The 22,881-nt window shown below is 47.9% G+C and overlaps 1 protein-coding gene across 1 annotated transcript in view; it reads right to left on the bottom strand.

Annotated features, from left to right (window-relative positions):
- Nucleotides 1-22,881, bottom strand: part of ALK (ALK receptor tyrosine kinase) — a 577,143-nt gene that overhangs the window by 34,817 nt on the left and 519,445 nt on the right. The window contains exons 12-13 of the mRNA XM_059660239.1: nt 11,166-11,328; nt 840-990 (exon numbers count right to left, since the gene is read on the bottom strand). Of these exons, the coding sequence (XP_059516222.1) occupies nt 840-990; nt 11,166-11,328 (314 nt within the window). The remainder of the gene's footprint in view (nt 1-839; nt 991-11,165; nt 11,329-22,881) is intronic.

Genomic DNA, 22,881 nt, shown 5'->3' with positions numbered 1-22,881 from the left:
GGCTGTGTCTGGGGCTGTAGAGAATGGTGGTCTGGCTTGTCAAGAGATGGGCTATAAGTGGAAAAGAACAAAAGGCCATAAAAACTGAGGCCTAAGCAAGGGTGGGCACAGCAAAAACAGGAGCCCAAGCCCCTACTCTGTCCTGTGTTGTGAATGACTTTGAAGTCCCTTCACCGCTGTGGTCTCCATTTTCTCATCTGTGAAATGGGGCGAGTGGATTACCTGTTCTTCCAGCTTTCACCTGTGCATTACATTTTTAAAAAGCTTTAATCACACAAATGATAAATACTATATGAACGCATTCTTTTTGTAACCATACCAGGCATTGCTGATAAAGCACCCTCAACTCCAGTCCCCGCCCCAGAAACAACCAGTGACGTGTATATTTCAGACCTTGTTCTCTGTACTTATGGACATACTAGTATATGTGCCTAAGAGCGGAACAAGAAATGTTAAAGCTGGTATCTTTCTGTTTGTAATAATATGGCCACAGACAGCGATGCCCTAGCAAGAAGGTTTAGGAAGTGGCTTCAACTCGTACTTCTGCTGAAAGGAAGAGCCATTTGCCCACTCACATGGGATGCAGTCCTTTAGTTTTGGGCAACCTGCGCCCCAGCCTTGGTCCCTGTGGGAATGTGAAACCCCAAGAGGCTCACCCCCAGTTTTCCCAGGACCCAAAAGACCTAGAAAAGGAGGGGCACTTGCAGGCAGGACAAGGGGAGGGTCCTGCCATCTTAGATCCTGAGCCCCCAGAGGAGTGTGAGGGGCGCCGGTGCCCTCCGAGGGCCCCCCTGGGCCCGGGCTGCATGTGGAGGAGAAAACTCTGCTCTGGCACTTACGCTGGGGCAGGCGTCCTCCCCCTGCTGCCCGACCAGGATGTACAGCGTGTCGTCCTTCTCCAGGTTGAAGATGCCCAGCACAGACACGCCGTGGGACCTCATCATGGTGTTCCTGCCGCCTTTCCCGCCGGCAGCGCCGTAGCCCGAGATGCTGCAATGGACAAAGCACATGGGCTTCTGCCATGGGGTGAAGGCCGACTCCCTCCTGCCCACCCGGCACCCCCAGTGGGCCAAGCGCACCCCCACGTTGGTTCTGATGGTTCTCCCCTGCAGCAGCCATGAGGTGAGCAAGGAAGGCCCCCCCTCCCCCCAGTCGGGAGAGGGCAGTAGAGAGGGACAATGAGGTGCCTCATTGGCAGAGCTTGGAAGGTGAAGGACTAGAAAAGGTTGCAAGAAAGAATGAGAGGGGAAAGGAGGAGGCGGGAGGAGAGAGAGGACAGGGAGGGTTTGTGTTAACACGGGGTTCTGCGGGGAGGGCGTTCTGAGTACCTGGGATTTCCCTATCATGGATTTACCTCCCTGTCCAAAATCAAAGGCCTCACGTGACCTTAGACAAGGAACTTACCATCCCTGTTCCACATCTGTAAAATGGGATAATAGAGCACCCCGCTTCTAGCCTCTGTGTGTGGTCAGGATTAAAGGAATTAGTACATGCAGTCTTAGACTTGTGGCTGGCACCTAATAAGCACTCAAAAGTATGTACTATTATTGTTATTAATGGTGGAATTAGCAGGGGCTGACTCGGTAGAAAGTTTAAAGTCTCCCCATGGGTCTAACACGAGAAGGCCCCCGTGGAATGAGTGGGGAGAGCGCTGTATGCAGCCCAGACTGTTCATTCCCGCCCCACCAGGAACGCCTTCTGGAGCGATCTGTGTGCAGACAACAAGCAGCCCATCAGGATGAAAACAAGCAGCGTGGGATGTGGATTATTTCCGCTGCCTCCTAGGCTGTTGCGATAGTCAAGCAAGGCTGGGAAAGTAACCCAGCTGGTGGACCCCGAGGGGCCTGTCTTGAAGACAGCCAGCTCACCAGCTACAAATGCCTCCCCAGAGGCCCGCTGTGGGGGGAGGGACTGGGGGTGGGGGTGGGGGGGCTTTCAGATGCTGTGAATTTGCACACAAAGCCTCCAGGCAGTTTTGCTCGCTGCACACACAGTGGCTTCTCTTCCTCTAACTCCAGGAAATGCCCAGGTTCCAAGGTGTGAGGCACCTCCTGGGAGCCCAGGCGGGGCTCAGGCCTGTTGTGCAGACACAGGCCTAGAGGGCTGACTGCTGGGTGATGTCCAGGCGAGGAACTGAGGTCTCCGTGGGCTGCAAAGGAGGCTCTGGTGCCCACCGCCTGTGGCCGGGCACTGAGGGGAGTCACTGCCTGCTGGTGTGGCATGAGGCTGTGCACCAGAGGAGACCAGGACAGGCTCTAGGACATCAAGGGGCTCACACAGAAAGTGAGGAGATGCCCATAGTTGTGAAGAGAGAAACCTCACCAGCAGGGAGGCGAGATGGGGGACCAAAGGGCTGTGGGTCCCATGACCAGAGGAGGCCCTCTCCTAGCTGTGTCCTCTCAGAACCCCAATCTCTTCCCTGGTCAGATAAGAACCTTATTTTCTGAACTCACAGGGTAGTGGGGGTTCAACATCAAAGGGAGATCATGGGGTGAAAACTCAGAGAAAGTGGGAAATCTCTTCACAGAATCAGGGCCCAGGAGGGAGACCTTGGCTGGTTGCAGGGCGTGTGGGGTGGAGGTTTGGAGTTGGCTTCATGGAGATGATGGGCAGGTGGGCTCTCAGACAAGCAGAAGGAGGTGGAGGGTATGAGTCCGGCCTGTGTCAATGGAAGGGAAGAGGCAGGAGAGCCTGGCTGCGGGAGGGAGGGGGCTGCAGGGCTGCAGAGGGTGGAGAGGCCAGTGCCTGAGCCTCCCACAATGCCCCAGGCATGGCTGCATGTGGCATCCCCCCAATAGCCATAAATAGTAGCTGTTAGTAATCTCATTTGACAGATGAGGAATCTGAGGCTCAGAGGGGTAAGTAACTTATCTGAGGCCACAGAGCTGGCAGACCCTGGTTCATACCCCACATTTCCCCTCACAGAGGCCATTTCCTTCCCAACATGCTGCTGGGAGGCCCATCTGGATACACAAGGGGGTGGGCTGAGCAGCGACTGGCCCACCCTACTTCACACAGACCCCAGCCAAACCCTCTCTCCTGGCCCATTACAAATGGAGACCGTGATAAGGACAATTAAAAAGCTGAGGCAGAAGGAAGGCTTATTAGTGAAAGGAAAGCGAGGAGAATTGTTTAGCTCAGAGAAGGGAAACCTGGGGCAGAGGGGGTGCTGCTGGTGGTGGGGTTTCAGGGGCGATCTGTGTAGAGTCCTGAGCTAGCCGTGGGGACCGCCGCCTCTGTCCTGGGGCTTTGCCACGTTGCTCAAGAAAGTCCTTTCAGGTGAACGAGTGGTTTGCTTGGAAAGCTGTTGCCTGAGACAGAGTCCCATCCTGCCCATTCCTGCTTATGGCTGAGAGGTAAGCTGTGCCCTTTTCGTTATTTTTGGCATAATTTTTATCAATCTGCATGCAGTATGAATCCTTCTGAATTCTTTCACCTGTTTAAATTTAACCAAATTATTATATTTTATATGTTGTTTATTCCTGACATGGTTTCCCCCTCCCTAAGCCATCTTTCTGATTTCTCCCACCTCCAACCCAATCTGCATGTCAGCCTCATCCAGGTCTTGACCTCGTGCTGGGTAATGGGGTGGGATGGAAAGAGCCCTCTACTGTGTGACTTGCGGCAACTTGCTTAACCTCTCTGAACCTTACTTTCACCCCAAGGAGAAAAATGAGGACAAGGACCCCTGCCCTCCTGGGGATAAGAAGTGCATTTGGAAGACAACAGACTGATGGCAAGTGCAGGGTAGGGCTTGGGGCTGGGTCCGCTCTGTAGATTCCAAAGCAGGCAGAGGGCTTGATGAGCCAAGTTTGCTTTCTTGTGTGATGGCCTCGGCCCCACAGTTTTAACCTGGACTGTGCACTTGCTGAAAGCCCTGGGGAGCAGACAGCCGCCTGTCTGGACTAACTGCAGGGACCCTGGGAGGCAGTGCCTCCATCACCAGCCCTCTGAGGGCTGAAATCCCACCGCGGAGCTCACTCCTCTGCAAGCTCCCAGCTGCCACTACAAGGCGATCGCCTCTGGAGCAGGATGTGCCACAGTGAAGAAAGCGGGGCTCGAAGGCAGCCAGACCTGGAAGCAAACGCAAGCTGTGACTCAGGGCCAGGACGAGGGTGCGGCAAGAGAGGCACCTCCCTGGTGCCAACCCTGTCTGTGCTCAAGGGACCTCGAGAGCCAATGCCTCCTCAGATTTTGTGTCCAAGGCACCTTGCTTACCCTCGCCCTGGCCCTGGCTGTGCCAGTGCTACTGTGTGGCCTTGGGTAAGTTATTTACCCTCGCTGGTCTCCAGTCTCCTCATCTATGTAAGGGCGATAATAAGGATTGTTGTGAGATTTAAATGAGATAATGCCTGTGAGGGACCTAATTCAGTGCCTGGAGGGCATAGCCAGGGAGGGACAAACAGCAGCTTCTGCTCTGATGTAGCCCATGGCGGAGCCTGTCCACACCTCTCCAGGGGGTGACTTCTGGGAGGCAGAGAGTGAAGGAGCCCCTGGTTTCTAGAGAGCAATGGGAGAGCAGGGTGTGGCCAAGGAGTCAGGGGTCAAGGCTGTTCACTGTAGAGAGCTGGGGCACAGGCCAGCCTTGGCCCCTCTGAAGACCCCGACCCTACGAATGGTGCCACACAAACTTGTGTGGGAGTGACAGCCTCAGCTGGAATCTCGGAAGCTTTTTCCCCACCCCCTGCGCTCAGTTTATTTTTGATGGTTGACAAACGACAAATTAATTTACCTGCCACTCAAATGCGGACTCTGACTCGCAGCCATTCCAATTTCCTGGAAATTATAAGATACTGTTCTCAACAAGCTGAGGCTGTGTTTTTCCCCTCAGCTAAGTCCATGGCCCCCGGTCAAAATGGATGTTTATTAGGTTTGTGTTTTGTGTTATTGACTGTGAGCTATTGTTACCTGCTGTAATTGAGTTGTGAATCTTTTTAAAATAAAGAATTAGCAGCAAATCAAAGCGGCTGCCTGCTGGATGCTGAAACAAGAGCACAGCTGGCAATAGCACGAAGGCTGTGTGGACTCCACACCCCGAGGGGAGCTGGGCGGGGCGGGGGGGGGGGGAGGAAGGAGTGGACCCCACTTGAACGAGCATAGAGCACCTCAGTCTCTCCTGCACCCCACTCTGGGCTCCACCTCTAATTCCCAGGCCCTTTCCCTCCTCTGAGTCTCCAGTTTCTTCCTCCGGGAATCAGGATGGAAGACCTGCCCTGCCTGTCCTCGCCCACAGGAGGCCAGTGAGTGTGCGCAGAGCGAGCGGGTTGGTGGGAAATGCCTGTCAGGTGTAGTCAGATGACCCGGACAGGTCATTTGAGCCACCAGGAGACACCCCTGGGGTCAGCGGTGAAGGGCCAATTGTCAAGGCACCTGCTCCTTGCTGTTCAGTTCTAGTCCAGATGGCACCCGTGAGCAAGGTGCACTTCTTCCCTACGGCCCACCAGGCCAGGGCAGTCCCATGCCCGGGAATATCTGAGCTGGAGGAGATCTCAGCAACTCTCTACAACCCCGCCTCCTCCAGGTGGGCTGAGCCTGAAAACACTTGCTCAGAGGGGGAAGCACACTTTCAAGGTCACCTGGTGTACGGGGCAGTAATTAGACGCCAACTGCATTCTGCCTGCAGCCCATCGATCTCTGCACAGTCCCCCTCTCCTGACTTGCCCTGCTCTGTGCTCTCATGGCGATGGCTAGCCACACAATTAGGCTGACAATTAATCATGACGTGCCACTCTCTTCTATAATTGTCTCTAGAACTTTACTGGTATTGTGGACTGTTATTTAACTTTCCTGCCCTGTGGTCTTTCCAAAGACTGTGGCACTCCAGAGTCTCAGTCCTCTCTTTAAGTCCCACAGCACTACTCAGTGCCTGGCACACAGTAGGAGCCCCAGGGCTGTCTGTGGATTGGGTGGAATGATGGTGCCACCCAGCTGCACATGCTGGTCCCTCGAGCCAGGTGAGGAAATGAGTGTCAGTGATGGAGACCGTCAGACACAGCTGTGGCCCAGGTCAGCTGGCAGGATGGCTGTCTCCAGCTGGGATCTGGGGCCTCTTGTACATTATGTCTGAGGAACAAGTGGGCCATGAGAGAACTGCCACCAGGAGCTGTGGACTGTGCCTGACAAATGTTTTCATAGGCGACGTGTGTGCGTGTGTGTGTGTGTGTGTGTGTGTGAAGTGGGGGAGGACTGAGGGCTGGGAAGGATGCTGAGACCTGGAGAGGCAGGAAGGAAGACAGGAAGGAAGGAAGGAAGGAAGGAAGGAAGGAAGGAAGGGAAAAAGGAAGGGAGGGAGGAGGAAGGAAGGAAGGAAAAAGGAAGGGAGGGAGGAGGAAGGAAGGAAGGAAGGAAGGAAGGGAGGGAGGGACGGAGGGAGGAAGGGAGGGAGGGAGGAAGGAAGGGAGGGAGGAAGGAAGGGAGGGAGGAAGGAAGGGAGGGAGGAAGGAAGGAAGGAAGGAAGGAAGGAAGGAAGGAAGCAGGAGGAAGGAAGAGGAGGATGAGGAGAGATGGCTGGCCCACATCCACAGACGTGGACTGCGTCTGCGTGGAGACATCATGCACAGATCACACGGAATCCCCAGCAGTCCTCGGAGCCAGGCGGTGTGGGCACCGTCTCCATTATACAGGGAGGCTGAGGCTCTCGCCCACCCCAGCACGTACCCCATAATCGATGCTTTTGCTGTGAGCCACTTTACCCGCTTCCCCCACGGGCACACTCTAGATGTGGTCACTCAGAACCTCGGCCCAGAACTTTCCCTTAAGCATGTGCTCTTGTCGCCATTACCGTTATCCTTGCCTGTTGTCTTAATCAAGCTCCTAGAGATGAAGTATCGGTCACTCATTGTCTTGGCTTCCTCAGCCCCCCAAGCAAGGCTGTCATCCAGGCACTGCCTCCTCCCAGTCCTCTAATTGTGCCAGTTCACCTCCTAAATGCTTCCTGGCCCTGCACCCTCGCTCCTCTATTTCCCCTGCCCTGGTGCGGCCCTTTCTAACTCTTCCTGGGTGACCCTCAGCCTTCCATCGGCTCTCTGTGTCTCTAGGCTTGTTTCTCTCTCTGCCACCAGAGGGAGCTAACAGGTAGCGGACGGCATTTGGCAGGTGGGGCTCGGCCCCAGGGCCAGAGCTGGTAGGTGGCCTTGCCCCAGGTACTCCTTCCACCAGGAGGCCTCCCCTCTTCTTTGCAGACAATGCCGATCGCCTTCAAGACTTAGCCTGTTTCCTGTGGAAGCCACTCCTGCACCCAGCCTGTCCCTAGCCTCCGGCTGCAGTGCTTGTGCGAACCTCCGCGGTGGTACTGCTGCACCCACCAGCCCCATGAGCTGGGCTCCTCCCAGAAGGGGTGCATCATGTTTGCCTCTGTACCTTAGTGTCAGGCACAGTGTCCTGACAGGTGCTTCAGACGGCCACTGAGATTTGCAAAGCAGGTGTGGACACCAGGACATAAGGACATGGAGGGAGCTGACTACATCGCCTCTGCTGTTTGGCTAGAGGAACTGGCAAATCCAGAGAAGGGGACACTCGGGGCAGCAAAGTGGAGGTTGGGGAGGGATGGGATTTAGGTGCTGTCCCTATCCCCCCATCAACACCCACCACCCCGCCGTCTCCTCCCCAGCCTCTTCTTCCTCTCCCTCTTTCTGGGCCTCTCCCTCTGTGGTGAGTGGTGGTGGGCAGAGCAGTAGAAGGTGGCAGATGGGCCCAGGGTAAATAAATGACCAGCTATGGGTGGGGTGCTTGCACCTGTATGCATCCCCGAGAAAGCTCCAGGTACTGATGGCCTCCTCTCTGCCTACAGCAGGTGCTTGATAAGTATTAGCTCCCCTTTCTCCATCTGTGTGACCAGCAGGGAGAGACGTCAGCTGCAGCAATAACAGTGCCAGGCCTCAGGCAGCAGCCAGACAGCACTAGCTGGGCGCCGACACTTCGGGAGTAGATGGATTCCACCAGGGATGCTGCCAACCTTTTTATTTCCATGAACCTTTTCCTCATGTCCTCCCATGTGTCCTGTGTTTATCTCACCAGGTGAACTGCACTTACTAAATAGAAATTAGTTAATAGGAAAAGGCTGTCTTCCAGAAGAGGGGCCCTGGCTTCTCTGCATGGACATTCTGACCTGGGGGCATTCCGGTGTGGTCTAAAAAGCAACCACTCAACTTCTGCTTCTTTGACTCCTAAGTGATGTGGCCAATAGACATTCACATCCAAGCCCAGAGCCTTATCCAAGGTCAAGGATGAAGTGAAGGTCAGAAATAGGGGACCCTTCACATCAGTGGGTTTCACATGTGCAAACTCACCGCAGATCAAAAATATTTGAAAAAACATTACCTTGTTGGTGACATGCAGTATGCCCATGATTGGTAGCGTCTCTATTGAACATGTATGGACATTTTTTTCTTGTCATTATTCCCTAAACTATACAGTATAACAACTATTTGCGAGCATTTTCAATACTTACAGTACTGTACGTAATCTAGAGATGATTTAAATTATACAGGAGGATGTGGGTAGTTCATATGCAAATACTATGGCATCCTATATAATAAAAGCATAGTATGCAAATTGTCCCCTCGACCAGGAATTCGTCCAGGAGTTAGACCAGGGGGTGGGGCCAGCCAGAGGAAGGGAGGGAGGCCCTGGTTAGCGGCGGCTGGGGGAAGGGAGGGAGTACCCAGCCGGCAGCCGCTAGGAACCCTACCAGTGCATGAATTTCGTGCACTGGGCTTTTAGTTTCATATAAGGGACTTGAGCATCCTTGGATTTGGGTATCCAAAGGGAGTCCTGAAACCAATTCCCCTTGGACACCGAAGGATGATTGCATCTGTGACAGCCTTTAATTGGTTAAAGAACAAAGATTCAACGACAGCAACCCCAACCCAGTGCTTTTTGGTTTTGATTCTTTCATTTTGACATGATGCTATCTCAGGCCAATTCAACAGAATCCCGCAGATCAAAATTCACCAATCTGGACACTTCATGGTGTCCTGGTGTCCTGCCTCAACAGCATGTGAATGTTTCCAATGAGTGTTCACCAGGCAAAGCTGGTCTCAATGTTGCAGAGAGAAATAGGAACGGCTCTCGATTAGGGCTGGGCTTATGTCAATGTGGTGTGGCAATCCTTACAGATCAGAAACCTGGTGAGACTTAGATACGGCTATAATTCACAACAGATGGGACAATGAATTAATTTTTATCTAATAGTGCAGTTTTTCTGGCAGGCAAAATCCTTTAAACATGGGGTCTAAAGGAAGTCAGGAGAAAGTTCCGGGAAGCAGGAAGTCAGAATCAACTGCCTGTGGGATCGGTCTGCTCCCGGCACTGCTGTCTCCGGCCATGTGGCGTCAGGCCTGTGCAAAGCTTCTCTCACTCCAGGCTCCGCACGTGGAGACAAGGGCGTGTCAATAATAACACCACCTCATCACTAAACGGAGGGGAAATACCCAGTGGATCTTCAACAAACATCCAAACCCTTCCCCCCAGGAGTCCTTTCCTCCTGCTCTGGGACAGGGGTGACCATGGAAATCCAGCCGGGAGGAGGGGGTCTGGCTAGCTGGGAGTGGTGGGGTCAGTGGTGGTGCGTGTCTTTGGCCATTTACTGGGAATGTGCAGGACGAGCAGCTAATGTGATTGCAGCCAAACCTTGTTATTGCATTCCTGCCCCGATGCATTTAGAAAGCACTTACGACTCTCCCTGAAACACGTTTACCCTGAGGTCCTGAGAGTGGGGCTGCCTCTTTTCTTCCCAGGGGGCTGAGGCTATGCTGGGGCTCGGGGGCTGCAGGAGGGAAGGAGAGCTCAGTTCCCACTGCTCAGCCTCCGGGGACATCATTATGATATTTCCTGTTTAAACAGCCTGGCTGTGTGGTGGAAGGAGCCATAGTGAGGCTGCGCCCCCGAAGTTCAGGGGCTGGAGGCCATGTCTGGGCTGTGGGAGGCTCCTGACTCTCTGAGCCTCCGTTTCCTCATTTGTAAAATGACTGCAGCCCTGCCTTTGCCCACGTCACAGCTGTGTGGTCCCTAGGCCAAGTCTGACCTGCCTCAGTGGTTCTCAGGGCTGCATCAGCATCATCTGGGAACTTACCAGAAATTCTATTCTTTTTTAAAAAATATATTTTTATTGATTTCAGAGAATAAAGGAGAGGGAGAGAGAGAGAGAAACATCAATGATGAGAATCATTGATTGGCTGCCTCCTGCACGCCCCCTACCTGGGATCAAGCCCGCAACCCCGGCATGGACCCTTGACTGGAATCAAACCCGGGACTCTTCAGTCTGCAGGCTGACACTCTATCCACTGAGCCAAACTGGCTAGGGCCAGAAATTGTATTCTTGACCCCACTCCAAGCCTACACAGTCAGACACTCCAAGAGTGGGCGCAGCCACCTGCGCTTTAACCAGCCCTCCGTCATTCTGATGCCCACTTGACGATGGGCACCACTTGTCTAAGCTCTACTGCTAGCTCTGCTTAATGACCGCACAGTGGCCCAGGAGAGTCATCAGCCTCCTTCCAGCCTGGCCTTGCTCTAAGGGCCATTTGCATCTTCATAACATCATTCATGGGCCAAACAAAATTATCAACTTAAAAATGAGCCTGCTATATTTGGTCAAACCTTTAATTAATGCCTAATGCCTTGGCAGGGCCAGACCCAATGATTTCGATGGCCTTATATGGCCTGTGGGCCAGACGTTCCCCACCCCAGCTCTAGGGAATACTGTGGGCTTGGGGTTGGACACGGACAGAGTTGAACAGCTACTTCCCTTGAGAACAGTGAAGTCCCGGGAAAGGAGGCGCAAGGATAACAACGTGGTCCTTCATGTGCATCGCACTTGTGTTTCCCAGATGTTTGTCCATGCACTGCCTCATTGGAACAGCACCAAGTGCGATTCAAGAATAGAAATAATTATAATTACGAATAATAAGGATAAAGAATGTTCTGAAGCCAGCTCACACATGCATATCATCTCCACAAACAGTCTGTGGGCCCCTGGAGGATAGAGGACGCATCTTCCCTGCTGCCCCATTCCATCATCTCAAATCTCCCCTTCTGCAGTCCTTACGACAGGTCAGAGTCTGTGGCCTCTGAACTTTGGTGCTCCATCCAGGCACCGGGGGACATGCACCCACAGACAGGACCCCAGTCCTCTGCCCCTCGGCTTCCCCCTCCCCCATACGCACCTGTAGGTGTCGGTGGCTGGCACTTTCCAGGTCTGGATGCCCTTGAGGGGGCCCTCACTCCCCACCACCACGCTCAGGTTGGTGTTCCGGTAGGCATTGTTGCACTGGGCCTGCGTGGGGCCGTGGGGCCCACTGGCCCCACACGTGGTAAATAGCCAGTGAACTGTGACACAAGAAGAAAGACAGTCACTCACGTGGCCTGACCATCCCTCCTTTGTGGGGCGTCTCTGGCTGCCTCTGAGCTGTGTGCTCCATGGCACTAACATGGCACCAAGATCAGGGCAAGAGATACCGCTCGGCACTCAACCTGGAAACTGCTGTTGGGGTCCACTATGTGCCAGGCGCTGGGTCAGGTAGATGGAGCGGACATGGACTCTGGCATTAGGAAGCTCAGAGCCTACTAAGGGAACCAAAAAAGAGGCAACCAGCTACAACATAGAGCAGTAAAATGATACCGTGAGAGAAGGTCCGTTTCAGGGGAGACAGGTGCAGGCAGCGGCTGCGCCCTCTCTGGGTGTCTCATCAAGTCCAGCACAGTGCCGGGCAAACAACAGGCATGTAACCTGTGCAGTCGTGACTGCATCTAACCTGTCCCCAGGACTTCGCATCTTCATGTAGGATCCTCTTAGTGTGGAGAAGATCGAAAGAGTAACCTGGACACAGTCAGCTCCCTGACCCCTCACTGGCCTGGGGACCCAGGACCGTGGGATTAGGAAGACCTGTCCTCCCGGCTGGCCTCCTTATTCGTAACCACTGGGGTTTAGAACTGCAATAAGCAGCTCTTGGGCTCTCGATGAAACAGTGGAAAAAATAGGGAAGCGGGTCACATTTGGGAGTTTTGGGGTCACATTGTTTTTGGTGCCTGCCTTCTTTTTCCAAGCCCCTCGCCACTGCCTGGGATCTGTCATCACCTGGAGCACCCCATGTCCTTAGATGACCTTTGGGGCATCTCTGGAACACTCAGCACACCCCACCCCTCCACTGCCACTGGGCCGTCTCCTTTCACACTTTCTGTCTGTGAGTCAGATTTCATGTTGGCCAGAATTCTAACATTTTTATAACCTATAAGGACTTTAAAATACCATGTTCTTGATACACGGCTTTGACTTCAAATACAAAAATGTCTCTATAAGATTAAAAAAATTACTTCCCTTTATAGAGATTAAGTCAAATTCTACCTATAGGAAATTATGGAAAGATTAATTTGGGCATATATAGCTTTCTTCACTAAAACGTTAAAGTGAAATTTTTTGGAAAACTTTCAAATAACTTAATGATACAAAAATGAAAGATTAATTTGGGCTACTAACTACAAGCGATCAGATTGGGCTCACACCAGGCAGTGTTGATCATCTGAAACCTGGGCCAGGTGTGGTGGGCTCCCTGACACTGCCCTGGCCCCAGGTCTGGGAGACAAAAGACGCCTACAGCTGCCCAACACTTTTCCAGACTGTATTGTTTTTCAAATGAAGATGTTGATTTCTATCTGGTTTCTGAAGGTTGTTTCAAGGGCAAGAAGTTGATGAATTCTTTGGTGTGAATGGCTGTATGTTAAGTCTCTGATCTATTTGTATTATAAAGGGATAACCTGTTAATTCAGAGTTGTAACTCTTTACTGCAGGCACTTTAGCAGAAGGGTTTGCCCAAATCCGATGCATGGGCTCTGCTGGGGGTGAGGGTGGGGGTTCGTGGGGAGGTAGGGACCTGGGGCAGTGGGCTGTGTGAAATGGAAAGGACACAGGCTTTGAAATCGGCAAGGACACCTGGGTTTGGGGGTAGTCTCATCACTTACTGACTGTGGGACCTAGATGAGTTCCTTCATCTGTATAAGGGGCTGGACTGGCATTAGAATTAAAGGAAGTAAGGGGTATGAAAGGTCATTGTAAAGTTCAAAACTCTAAAAATGTGAGTTGTGTCAATGACTCCTGCCTACACCCAAGGCTGGTGCTGTTGTTACGAATAGGAAATATGGCGATGGGAGTGTCTGTGAATGCGAATCGATCTCTGCCAGCAGCTCCTAGGAATTTAAATTAGTGAGGTGGGGATGAGGATAGGTGCAGGGAGTTGAGAAATCTACTCCTCCCATCATCTCTAGTCTATTCTGCAGGCCCAGTCTATACCTACAGCAAGCAGCCCGGCTTTGGGAACAACCTCAGCCTCATCAATCTGGGTAGAGGCATAAGACAAGTGTGATACAATAGGGTGTCCCAAAAATGTATACACACACTTTGAATGCTTACAAGGGCAGTGTTTATTAAAATACATTTCATTTCCAAAACTGAGCTATCAGCTTTTAAAGTGTGTATACATTTTTTGGGACTAACATAACATAACATAACATAACATAACATAACATAACATCATAAATATTTTCCCTTATGTGTGTGCTGAGGAAGAGAGCTAAAGGTGTGGGCTTGGCACCCTACCCTAATAATACTTAGTACTTAGACTTCCAGTTGGCATTATAGTATGACCTAAGCAAAGTGCAACATTTGGCATTAGAGAGGATCAAATGGCCACAGGGAGGAGGCTGGATTGGAGGCAGGGAAGGAAGGAAGGCTGGCTCTGTCCTCTTTTCTTACTTTGAAAACAAAACAAAAAACTATTGTGTTAAAACTCATTTATGGAGTTTTAACTTGTTCTTACTTATCATTTATCTTGCTCTTTTACCACACACTGGAAGCCTAGTTTAATATTCACTCACATCTAAATTGTATAAAGAACCCACAAACATCAAAATACTGATTGGGTATTAGACATTTGAGCAAAGAAAAATCCATTAAGCACTGGGTTTCATTTTAAGTATATAGCAGAAGCCTCTAAGAAGAAACAAATCAATTAGTAATACACAGCACAATGCTGAAAAACCATGGGATAGACAGCGATTGTACTGGTTTTATTACTGTTGTTAAGCCATCTTGTCTGCTCAACTGAATTCAAAGAAATAAAGCACGATACAAAAGAAAATAAGTTCTCAACTACGGCTGTTAATCGCAATAATGAGGATCTGCCTCATGCTGAAGGCCGAGTGTTAGGTGGTTGTATCACAGAAGAGCACTCAATGGCTCAGAAGGACCTTTTCTACCATTTTTAAAAAAATCTTCACCGAGGACATTTTTTCCCACTGATTTTCAGAGAGAGTGGAAGAGAGAGGGAAAGACAGAGAGAAACACTGATGTGAGAGAAACACATCAATTGGTTGCCTCTTGCATGCTCGCCTACTAGGGCCCAGGCCGGGGAGAAGCCTGCAACCTAAGTTCGTGCCATTGACTGGAATCGAACCCAGGGCCCTTCGGTCTGCAGGCTGATGCTCTATCCACTGAGCCAAACCGGCCACGGCCCTTTTGTACCATTTTGATTCTGATCCTTGGAACTGAAATTTACCCTTATCTGTTGACTGGGCTGAACTTCATGGGACCTGTGGTATATTGAACCATTTTGATCACCATCATAGATCCCATTACATCAAACCAGGTCCAAATTCATCATCCATAATATATACAGCACCATTCTTTATTGTAAATTGGAAAATTTGAATACGTAATAAAAATTAATAAATTATGCTCCTTATTAGGGTGAAGTAAAAATAATGTACATATTGTAGCTATTCGGAGGTTAAAACATTTCTACCATCTGTCTCAACTCTTTAAACAGTGGAGCAGTGCCCCTTCTAGATATACAATCAATGCCCGATGATTGCGTTCTTTTTTTGATGTTCGCAGTTGTAGAAGCTTAATGCCTAGGCCCATGCATTTATTGGGAGCTGCAAAATAATGATACTCAAATTAAACCTTTTCTTCTTATTTATCAGTTGGAACACATTTATAAAGTGATGCTTCCTCTTATCTACTATTTGGTTACCCATGCAGGATAAATGCTCAATTCTTTCTCCTTATTATAGTTTTCAAGATAATGAATTAGTTATTTATCATCCTCTAAAGTTGACCAACTAGTTGTTTATACATGATATAAATTCTTGAATTTAAACATATTTTTTAGTTCTAATTGACCCCTATTATCCTTTAGAAGCTGAAAATGTCACATTTTTGATCAGTGGTAAGCCTCCCGAGTTCTTTTGCTTTCTTGCTATCTGGTATGACAAAATGCGCCTTCCCTAGACCTGGGTTCAGCCATTTTCTCCAAAGTCTTTGTTTCGTTGGGAAAAGGTATTTTAATTGCACACCTTGAAGGCTAGAGACACTTATTGCTACTGGTTGGTGATTGTGTCTAGGGTTCTTTAGTGACAGAGCTAGGAAATATCTGTGTGTGTACATATGTATATCAGTATAAACATACACATATATGAAGTACACACACGGATATGACAAAATACCTCATGAGCTCACACTGATACTTTCTTTTCTATTACTATTTTTTTCTTTATTGGTTAAGGTATTACATATGTGTTGTTATCCCCGCTTACCCTCCTCACCCCTCACCCCCCCACAGGTCATGCCCTCACCCCCCTGGTGTCTATGTCCATTGGTTATGCTTATATGCATGCATACAAGTCCTTTGATTGATCTCTCCCCCTTACCGCCACCCTCCCCTGCCTTCCCTCTGAGGTTTGACAGTCTGATTGATGCTTCTCTGTCTCTGGATCTGTTTTTGTTCATCATTTTATATTGTTCATTATATTCCACAAATGAGTGAGATCATGTGATATTTGTCTTTCTCTGACTGGCTTATTTCGCTTAGCATAAAGCTCTCCAGGTCCATCCATGCTGTTGCAAATGGTAGGAGTTCCTTCCTTTTTACAGCAGCATAGTATTCCATTGTCACACTGATACTTCCAATTCAAAGTCAGGATTACAGAGTTTTAATCTCTTTTATATTAATCCATATTTCTTTTTTCCACACTGAGAATCTTGGTTCTTAGGAACATTCTAATAGAATTAAAATATTCTATAATTACTCATTTACTTTTCCATCATTAAGTACACAATAGTGTCAGAGTAGTAACACTACCACAATACCATCATCAGTATAAAAACCGAGATCTGTTAACATTTTTAAAATATATGTGCTCTCCATTTTCCTATATTCCTTGAAGTTGTATTCTACCTACACTGTTTGGGCATATTGTGGTTACACATGGTACTCTTTCCTCTTTAGTCCTTAGTCTTACTTCTGTAAATACTATGTGTTTAATGCTTACATCAGTCATGCGGGTGTATCTCCAGGCATTTTGGTTGTCTGAAGCTTGTTTTCAAGTAGATTCTTTAGGATTCATGGGAGGAATACTCTTTGAGTTTTTGGATGTTGATAAAATTCTTTACCCTTGAGTATATTATATGTGCTACTCTGTTTTCTTCTGGCATAAAGTGTAATTGTAAAACACTCTGATGATGATCTAAATTTTATTCTCTAATAAATCACTTGTTTTTTTCTGAGGTGCCAAAGTATTTTTTTTCTTTAAAGATTTGGTGATTATACTAGAATATTCTGTGTTATTGCTCATTCCTGGCCAATATTCTCAGATGCATACAGTACTCTTTTAATAAGTAGTTTCATTATGAAAGTTTTTCTTGAATTACAGCTTTAAGTATTTGTTTTGGTCCACTTTGGTTTTCATCTTCAGGTACTCCTGTTATCTGTATGTTGCATCTTCTTTGCCTAGCTCTGATGTATTTCATTTTTTTTTATTTTTTAAAAATTTCTTTTTTCACCTTCTAGTTCTTGTAAAGCATTAACTGTTGTGTTTATTTGCTCTTGAATTCCTTCCTAATTTAGTTTTCATCTCTGATTTTTTTCCTTTCATTTTACATTCTTTTCTGAGTTCTACCACCTAGTCTCTTATGTTTTGTAATATTGATATGCTATTTTTCATGTCTTATATCATGGTTTTATGGTCATTTAGCTCTTTTTGAAATAGGAGGTTATAATTTTGATCTTTTCTGTGGGCATGTATTTTTGTTGTGCTTTTATTTTTCTGTACAGTTATTCTGTCCTCTATGCTCTTTAAAAATTCTTATTGTAATTTTGTATGTGATTTAATCTTGATACTTCTCTGTTATACATTTTTATATGAAATTACTTTTCTAGAACTTTAAGGGTTCAGGAGATTTTCTAACTTCACAGAGCTTCCTTTATACTTCTTGTTATTTTAAAAATATATAGTGTTTAAAAATATGGCAGTTTGCTTCCTAATGTTTCTGGCTCTGTTTCACCCCTCTACCCCCCACATACTTTTATCTGGAAACCCTTTTATTTATTGTTTTACCTCTATTATTTCTATATTACTCAATACTGATTTCACTTCCAGAAATGTCTTCCCAGTGTGGGCCCTTCCTGGAAAGGAGGCTTGGTGGCCAGACTGCACTTGTTGCTTCAGATCTTACCATGGGCCCCTTGTACTCATGGGCCACTGAACTGGGCAAAGGGCTCTCAGATTGTCTTTCTGTCATTTCCAGCAAATAGCTGTTAGCTATTTTGGGTTTCTCCTGCTCTCAGGTTTGTAAGACAGCCTGCTGCTTTTCTCACCTTTCTCTTGCTTAGGTGTTGACACTATGCAGGCCTTGTGGTTGTTTGTGCTTTGTCCTCACCCACCTGTATTTTGGGGTTGGAGGGGAATACCTTATAAACTTGTTTGTTGCATATATTCATGGGTTTTCAGTTTTGATATATGGTTGCTCTGTTTTCATGGAAGGATTCAGAGAGATAAAAAGAACTATGCTGTTACTGCCATCACCGCCATATTCCCAGAATCCTTGAAAAAAATCTTAATGTAGGAATTACTTGAGGTCATTTGCTATGATTAACCCCTTTATACCATCTATCTGATCAGTTCCTCACCTGCATTCCAATTCCTGGGGCTGTAGGGTTTTTCAGATTTCACCTCATTGACATCGTCAATGACCATGGCCTAGAACAGGGGTCCTCAAACTTTTTAAACAGGGGCCAGTTCACTGTCCCTCAGACCGTTGGAGGGCCGGACTATAGTTTAAAAAAAAACTATGAACAAATTCCTATGCACACTGCACATATCTTATTTTGAAGTAAAAAAACAAAATGGGAACAAATACAATATTTGTATTTGCATGTGGCCCGCGGGCCGTAGTTTGAGGACCCCTGGCCTAGAAGCTGCTGCTACATCATGCAGCTCACTAAGTAGAATTTAACTCCTTCTTCATAGTGCCACCCAGACTTATCTAGTTGTTCTGTTTGACCCTTCACTAAATGGCTTCAGATATAAATATTTTATACTGACTCACTTTCTTCTCTCTCTACTGTCAGATATATTTTCTTAGTGTTCATGCTGCTGTTTTCTTATGTTTAATCTATTTTATACCCAGTGCTGGGTGAGGGTGTGAAAGTGGCCCCAAACCTCTCTTGCGTATCAGGCTGAGGGGCAGCTAGACGCAGGAGCCTTTATTTTATAGTTTTGGAATGTATTTATATTTTGAAACTTATATTTGGCGGATGGTAGAAGGCACGGGAAGTGTAATCTCAGATAAAAGGATGCTACAATGGCTGTGAGCAAACAGGGCTGGGAATCTGTGGGCCATTCAAGTTCAAGGTGTTTAGTTACAGTGCATTTATGTAGCACCTCCATCCTCCAGTAAGTTTAGCTTTTTACAACTGTTAGGTCAGTAGATAGGAAAGGGGGAAGAATGATTACTTGTGTCTCATCAGATAGGCAATAGTGTGGAAAGGTGACCAAGTGGCCTGCGGTTACAGAGGAAACCTGAGGCTGAGGTGGGCACGTGGGCACATGCAGTTACGTGTTTAGCAGCACCGTTTTTAGTTGATGCATTTTCCGTGTTGTTCTAGTCAGTTTTTCAGACTGACTGTGTGTATACTTGCATGTGCTTGCATACACACACACACCCCGTTCATTTTTGCAAAGCTTTCTGGTCGTTTCTCTCTTGGGGTGTCTTTTGATGAAAAGTTAGCAGGTGGTAATATCAGTAATTGTAACACTAACCCTGTCTTTTGTACTGGCTGTGCTCACACACATGATCTTTTCTCCCTCTGACATCATTGGCTCCTTTGCTCTCACACAGTTCCTCTAGACCAGTGGTTCTCCACCGTCCTAATGCCGCGACCCTTTAATACAGTTCCTCATGTTGTGGTGACCCCCAACCATAAAATTATTTTCGTTGCTTCTTCATAACAGTAATTTTGCTACTGTTATGAATCGTCATGTAAATATCAGATATGCAGGATGTATTTTCATTGTGACAAATTGAACATAATTAAAGCATAGTGATGAATCACAAAAACAATATGTAATTATATATGTGTTTTCCGATGGTCTTAGGCGACCCCCGTGAAAGGGTCATTCGACCCCCAAAGCGGTCGCGACCCACAGGTTGAGAACCGCTGCTCTAGACGGACAGGATGCCTGCGAATGCTGAGGTCTCCCAGGAATAAAGGCCAGAGGCCCAGGGCCCTCTCTGCTGGGAGGCAGACATTGTTTCACTGAGAGGAACCTCCCAGTGAGGGAGCTCCCCAACAACAGGGCAGCAAGTCAGGGCTGTTGAGATAAAAGCTGCTTTCAGAACTGAATTACCCTAAACAGCTCTGACACGGGCAATCGGAGGGAGTTTCTAATGGCGCCTGGGATGGCTGCTGTGCTGTGCTCTTAGCCACCCCTGCTCCCTGAGGGAACGTCAGTAACACGCGAGAGAAGAGAAAGGTCACAGGGAAAAACACTATCCTGAAAGCAGAACCGTCAAAATTAAGTTAAGGGACGCCTTGGGGCTAATTTGGTTATCCCCAAGTTGGCTTCAGGCCAGAGCTGTGTTAAGTATGTGCTATTGAGATGGGTGCTGTGGACTCACCCATCTGGTGGTTACAAATAATGGATGTGGTTTGAGAATTAAGTGGGAAATGGTGGTGGTCCAAATCTGAGCTTTGCCACACTCAGGCCTGAAGCGTCATTGATTTCTGCCTTAATCTGCTCTGTCCTCAGACTGGGGAGAGAAAGCCTTGGTCTAGGGCTTGACCACTGGGCTATATTAGTGGGGTTTGCTCACTCCTGTTGTAAGGTCCCCTGGCTCCTGAGAGAAAGGCAACACTGTGGGGAGCCAGAACCCCTCACGGCTTCATTCTTAGTAGTTCTTTTTTTTAATTTTTTTATTTTTTTATTTTTAAATATATTTTATTGATTTTTTACAGAGAGGAAGAGAGAGAGATAGAGAGTTAGAAACATCGATGAGAGAGAAACATCGATCAGCTGCCTCCTGCACATCTACTGGGGATGTGCCCGCAACCCAGGTACATGCCCTTGACCGGAATCGAACCTGGGACCTTTCAGTCTGCAGGCCGACGCTCTATCCACTGAGCCAAACCGGTTTCGGCCTTAGTAGTTCTTGCTTATTGTTTGGTTCTAGGCCACGAAGGGTGAAACCCTTGCAGGGCCTTTGTAACTGTAACACCTCTGGCAGGTGGGCTGATGGAGGTGCAGGAGCCGAAGAGGCCTTGTGATTTGAAGCTAGGAAGAAAGCATGTCCTGGCTCCTGGGTCTGGGGCCCAGACCCTCTAAGATAAACTGGAGAACAGGGACACGTCAAAGAAGGAAATCCAAATGTCAAGAACAGAAAGAAAAGTAGTGGGTGGAGCAAGTAGGACCACATTAGCACACACTCATATTTGGACACCCACACCCACATTACTGAAACCCAAGGAGCCCCACAGTCTATAAGAAAAACGCTTGAATTCTGCTCCTCAGCAGTGTGGACACTCCACTGACCTGATGGCTGATGGAATTGATCAGTTGATTGACTAAATGGATTCATTACTAGAATCAAAGACATAAAGCTGGTTGAAGGAAAAGAAATAGACCTATTTTCCAGGGAGCTATTCTGGAAAGTTTTTATGATTCTTAGTTAGAATGCTGGATAAGCTTGAGCTATTCCTTATTTTCCTTAGCTGTGAACATTGATCTTGGAAGAGGATCATTCAACCTGTCAGTTATTTAATAAACTATAATTAAATGAATAAAATTTGCTCTCAACAGTTATTATGAAGAAACTGTCGACATTCACTATAAAAACCAAATCAGCCATCCCAGATCCAATGGCCTGGAATTTTTTTGAAAATATATCTTTCTCCACACACCCTGCCTGCCCTTCCCTCACTCCTTCTCCAGGAACTGCCAACAGCCATGTGAGCATGGAGGGATGACTCTTTCCCGCTTGAGCTTTCAGATGAGAACCCAGCCCTGGCTAATACCTAATTGTGACCTTCTAAGAAATTATGAAGCAGAGGACTCAGCTGATCTATTGCTAGTTTCCTGACCCACAGAAACTAGTATAATTAATGTGTGTTATTTTAAGCCACCACATTTATGGTCATTTAGTATGAAGCAATAGATAACTATCCAGTCACCCCAAAGCCCCGGCCCAGCAGCCGGTACTTTCTTTGGCCTCCTCATTTGTGTAAGCACCCAGCGTGGAGGGCACTGGCTGGGCCAGGTCCTTCCCAGGGCCCTCTCTCTCTTCCCTGACTCAGTAATGGCTATGGTAATGCCACCTCTCATTGCTTTTCCTCTTCCCTGTGAAGGAGCAAGTGGGAAGAATCCCCTTTTGTGCCCTAGAATTAGCATTTCCGCCTTTCCCCTCTTAGTTCTCCTGTCCAGCTGCAGGCCTAGATGAATTTAAACAAAATGACAGCTGCTCAGGGCACTGAAGCTTTGCTGTAGCAAGCAGAGAGCTAACAGACTCGGAGGGGAGGCAGCGTGGTTTTGAGGCAGGACCAGCAAGTCTGGGAGGATGATAATTAAAAGGGGACTTCCCAAATAATAAGCGCTTAATGCACTTGCACTGATGGCCTTGAAGCTAAATGATCTTAATCAAGGCGTGCAGAGACCAGAGTTCCTGGACCATTTGTTGTCTCCCACTTATGTAACCTTTCACTGAACCAAAGGGGGAAAAACATGTTTTCTCAGGCCAGCCAGGCGAGAGGATGACAGAATCCTCTCCGTGGCTAAGAGGAGCCGGGGCATGGTGTTAAGCTGTTTGATCTTCATTTGCCATAACTCCAACACTAGTCTATAGTGTTAGATTAGAGGTTTGTGAGGTGTTTTGGAGTCTGTCAGAGCTGGATAATGCTACACTATTTCTCCAGTGGGGCCCAGGGTCAGGCAGTTCTAATGTAACACTATTGATTCCTGGCTTTCTCAAAGGATACTGGATTTCTTTTAAAGAAGGATGATCAGTTCAGGATAATTTGCAAAGCATCCATCTTGGATGAGATCTTGTCACCCTCTAGGGGAGGATAAAGTCAGAGCCATGGAGTGGGGTCCTGTCCTAACTCCGTGTGTGTGTGTGTGTGTGTGATTGGAAATTGGAATGGGAACCAGTCTTTCTTGTGCTGGGAGAGCAGTGGCTTCATCTCAGGCTTATGTGAGCCCAGCTCTGGGTGGCACAGTTTCCAGGAGGGACACTTGGACTCATTCCCAGAGACAGGCCCCAGAGCTTGGCACAGAGCAGGCACACAGCACATGCTGGTGAAAATAAACTCAGCTCTCTCTCTCTCTCTCTCTCTCTCTCTCTCTCTCTCTCTCTCTCTCTCTATATATATATATATATATATATATATATATATATATATATATATATATATATATTTTAGAATTGGGATTCAGGAAATTGTGAAAACATCAACTAGAAAGCAATGATATCTTCTGCAGTGAACACTGAGGCAAATCTCCTGACTGGAAAGAGGAAACAGTGGATCTGGAAGCGGCAAAGCTTCTCCTTTGTACTGT

The sequence above is a fragment of the Myotis daubentonii genome, chromosome 12 (genome assembly GCF_963259705.1).
Source record: "Myotis daubentonii chromosome 12, mMyoDau2.1, whole genome shotgun sequence".
NCBI classification, from domain to species: Eukaryota; Metazoa; Chordata; class Mammalia; order Chiroptera; family Vespertilionidae; genus Myotis; species Myotis daubentonii.
This window is presented reverse-complemented; position numbering and strand designations above follow the sequence as displayed.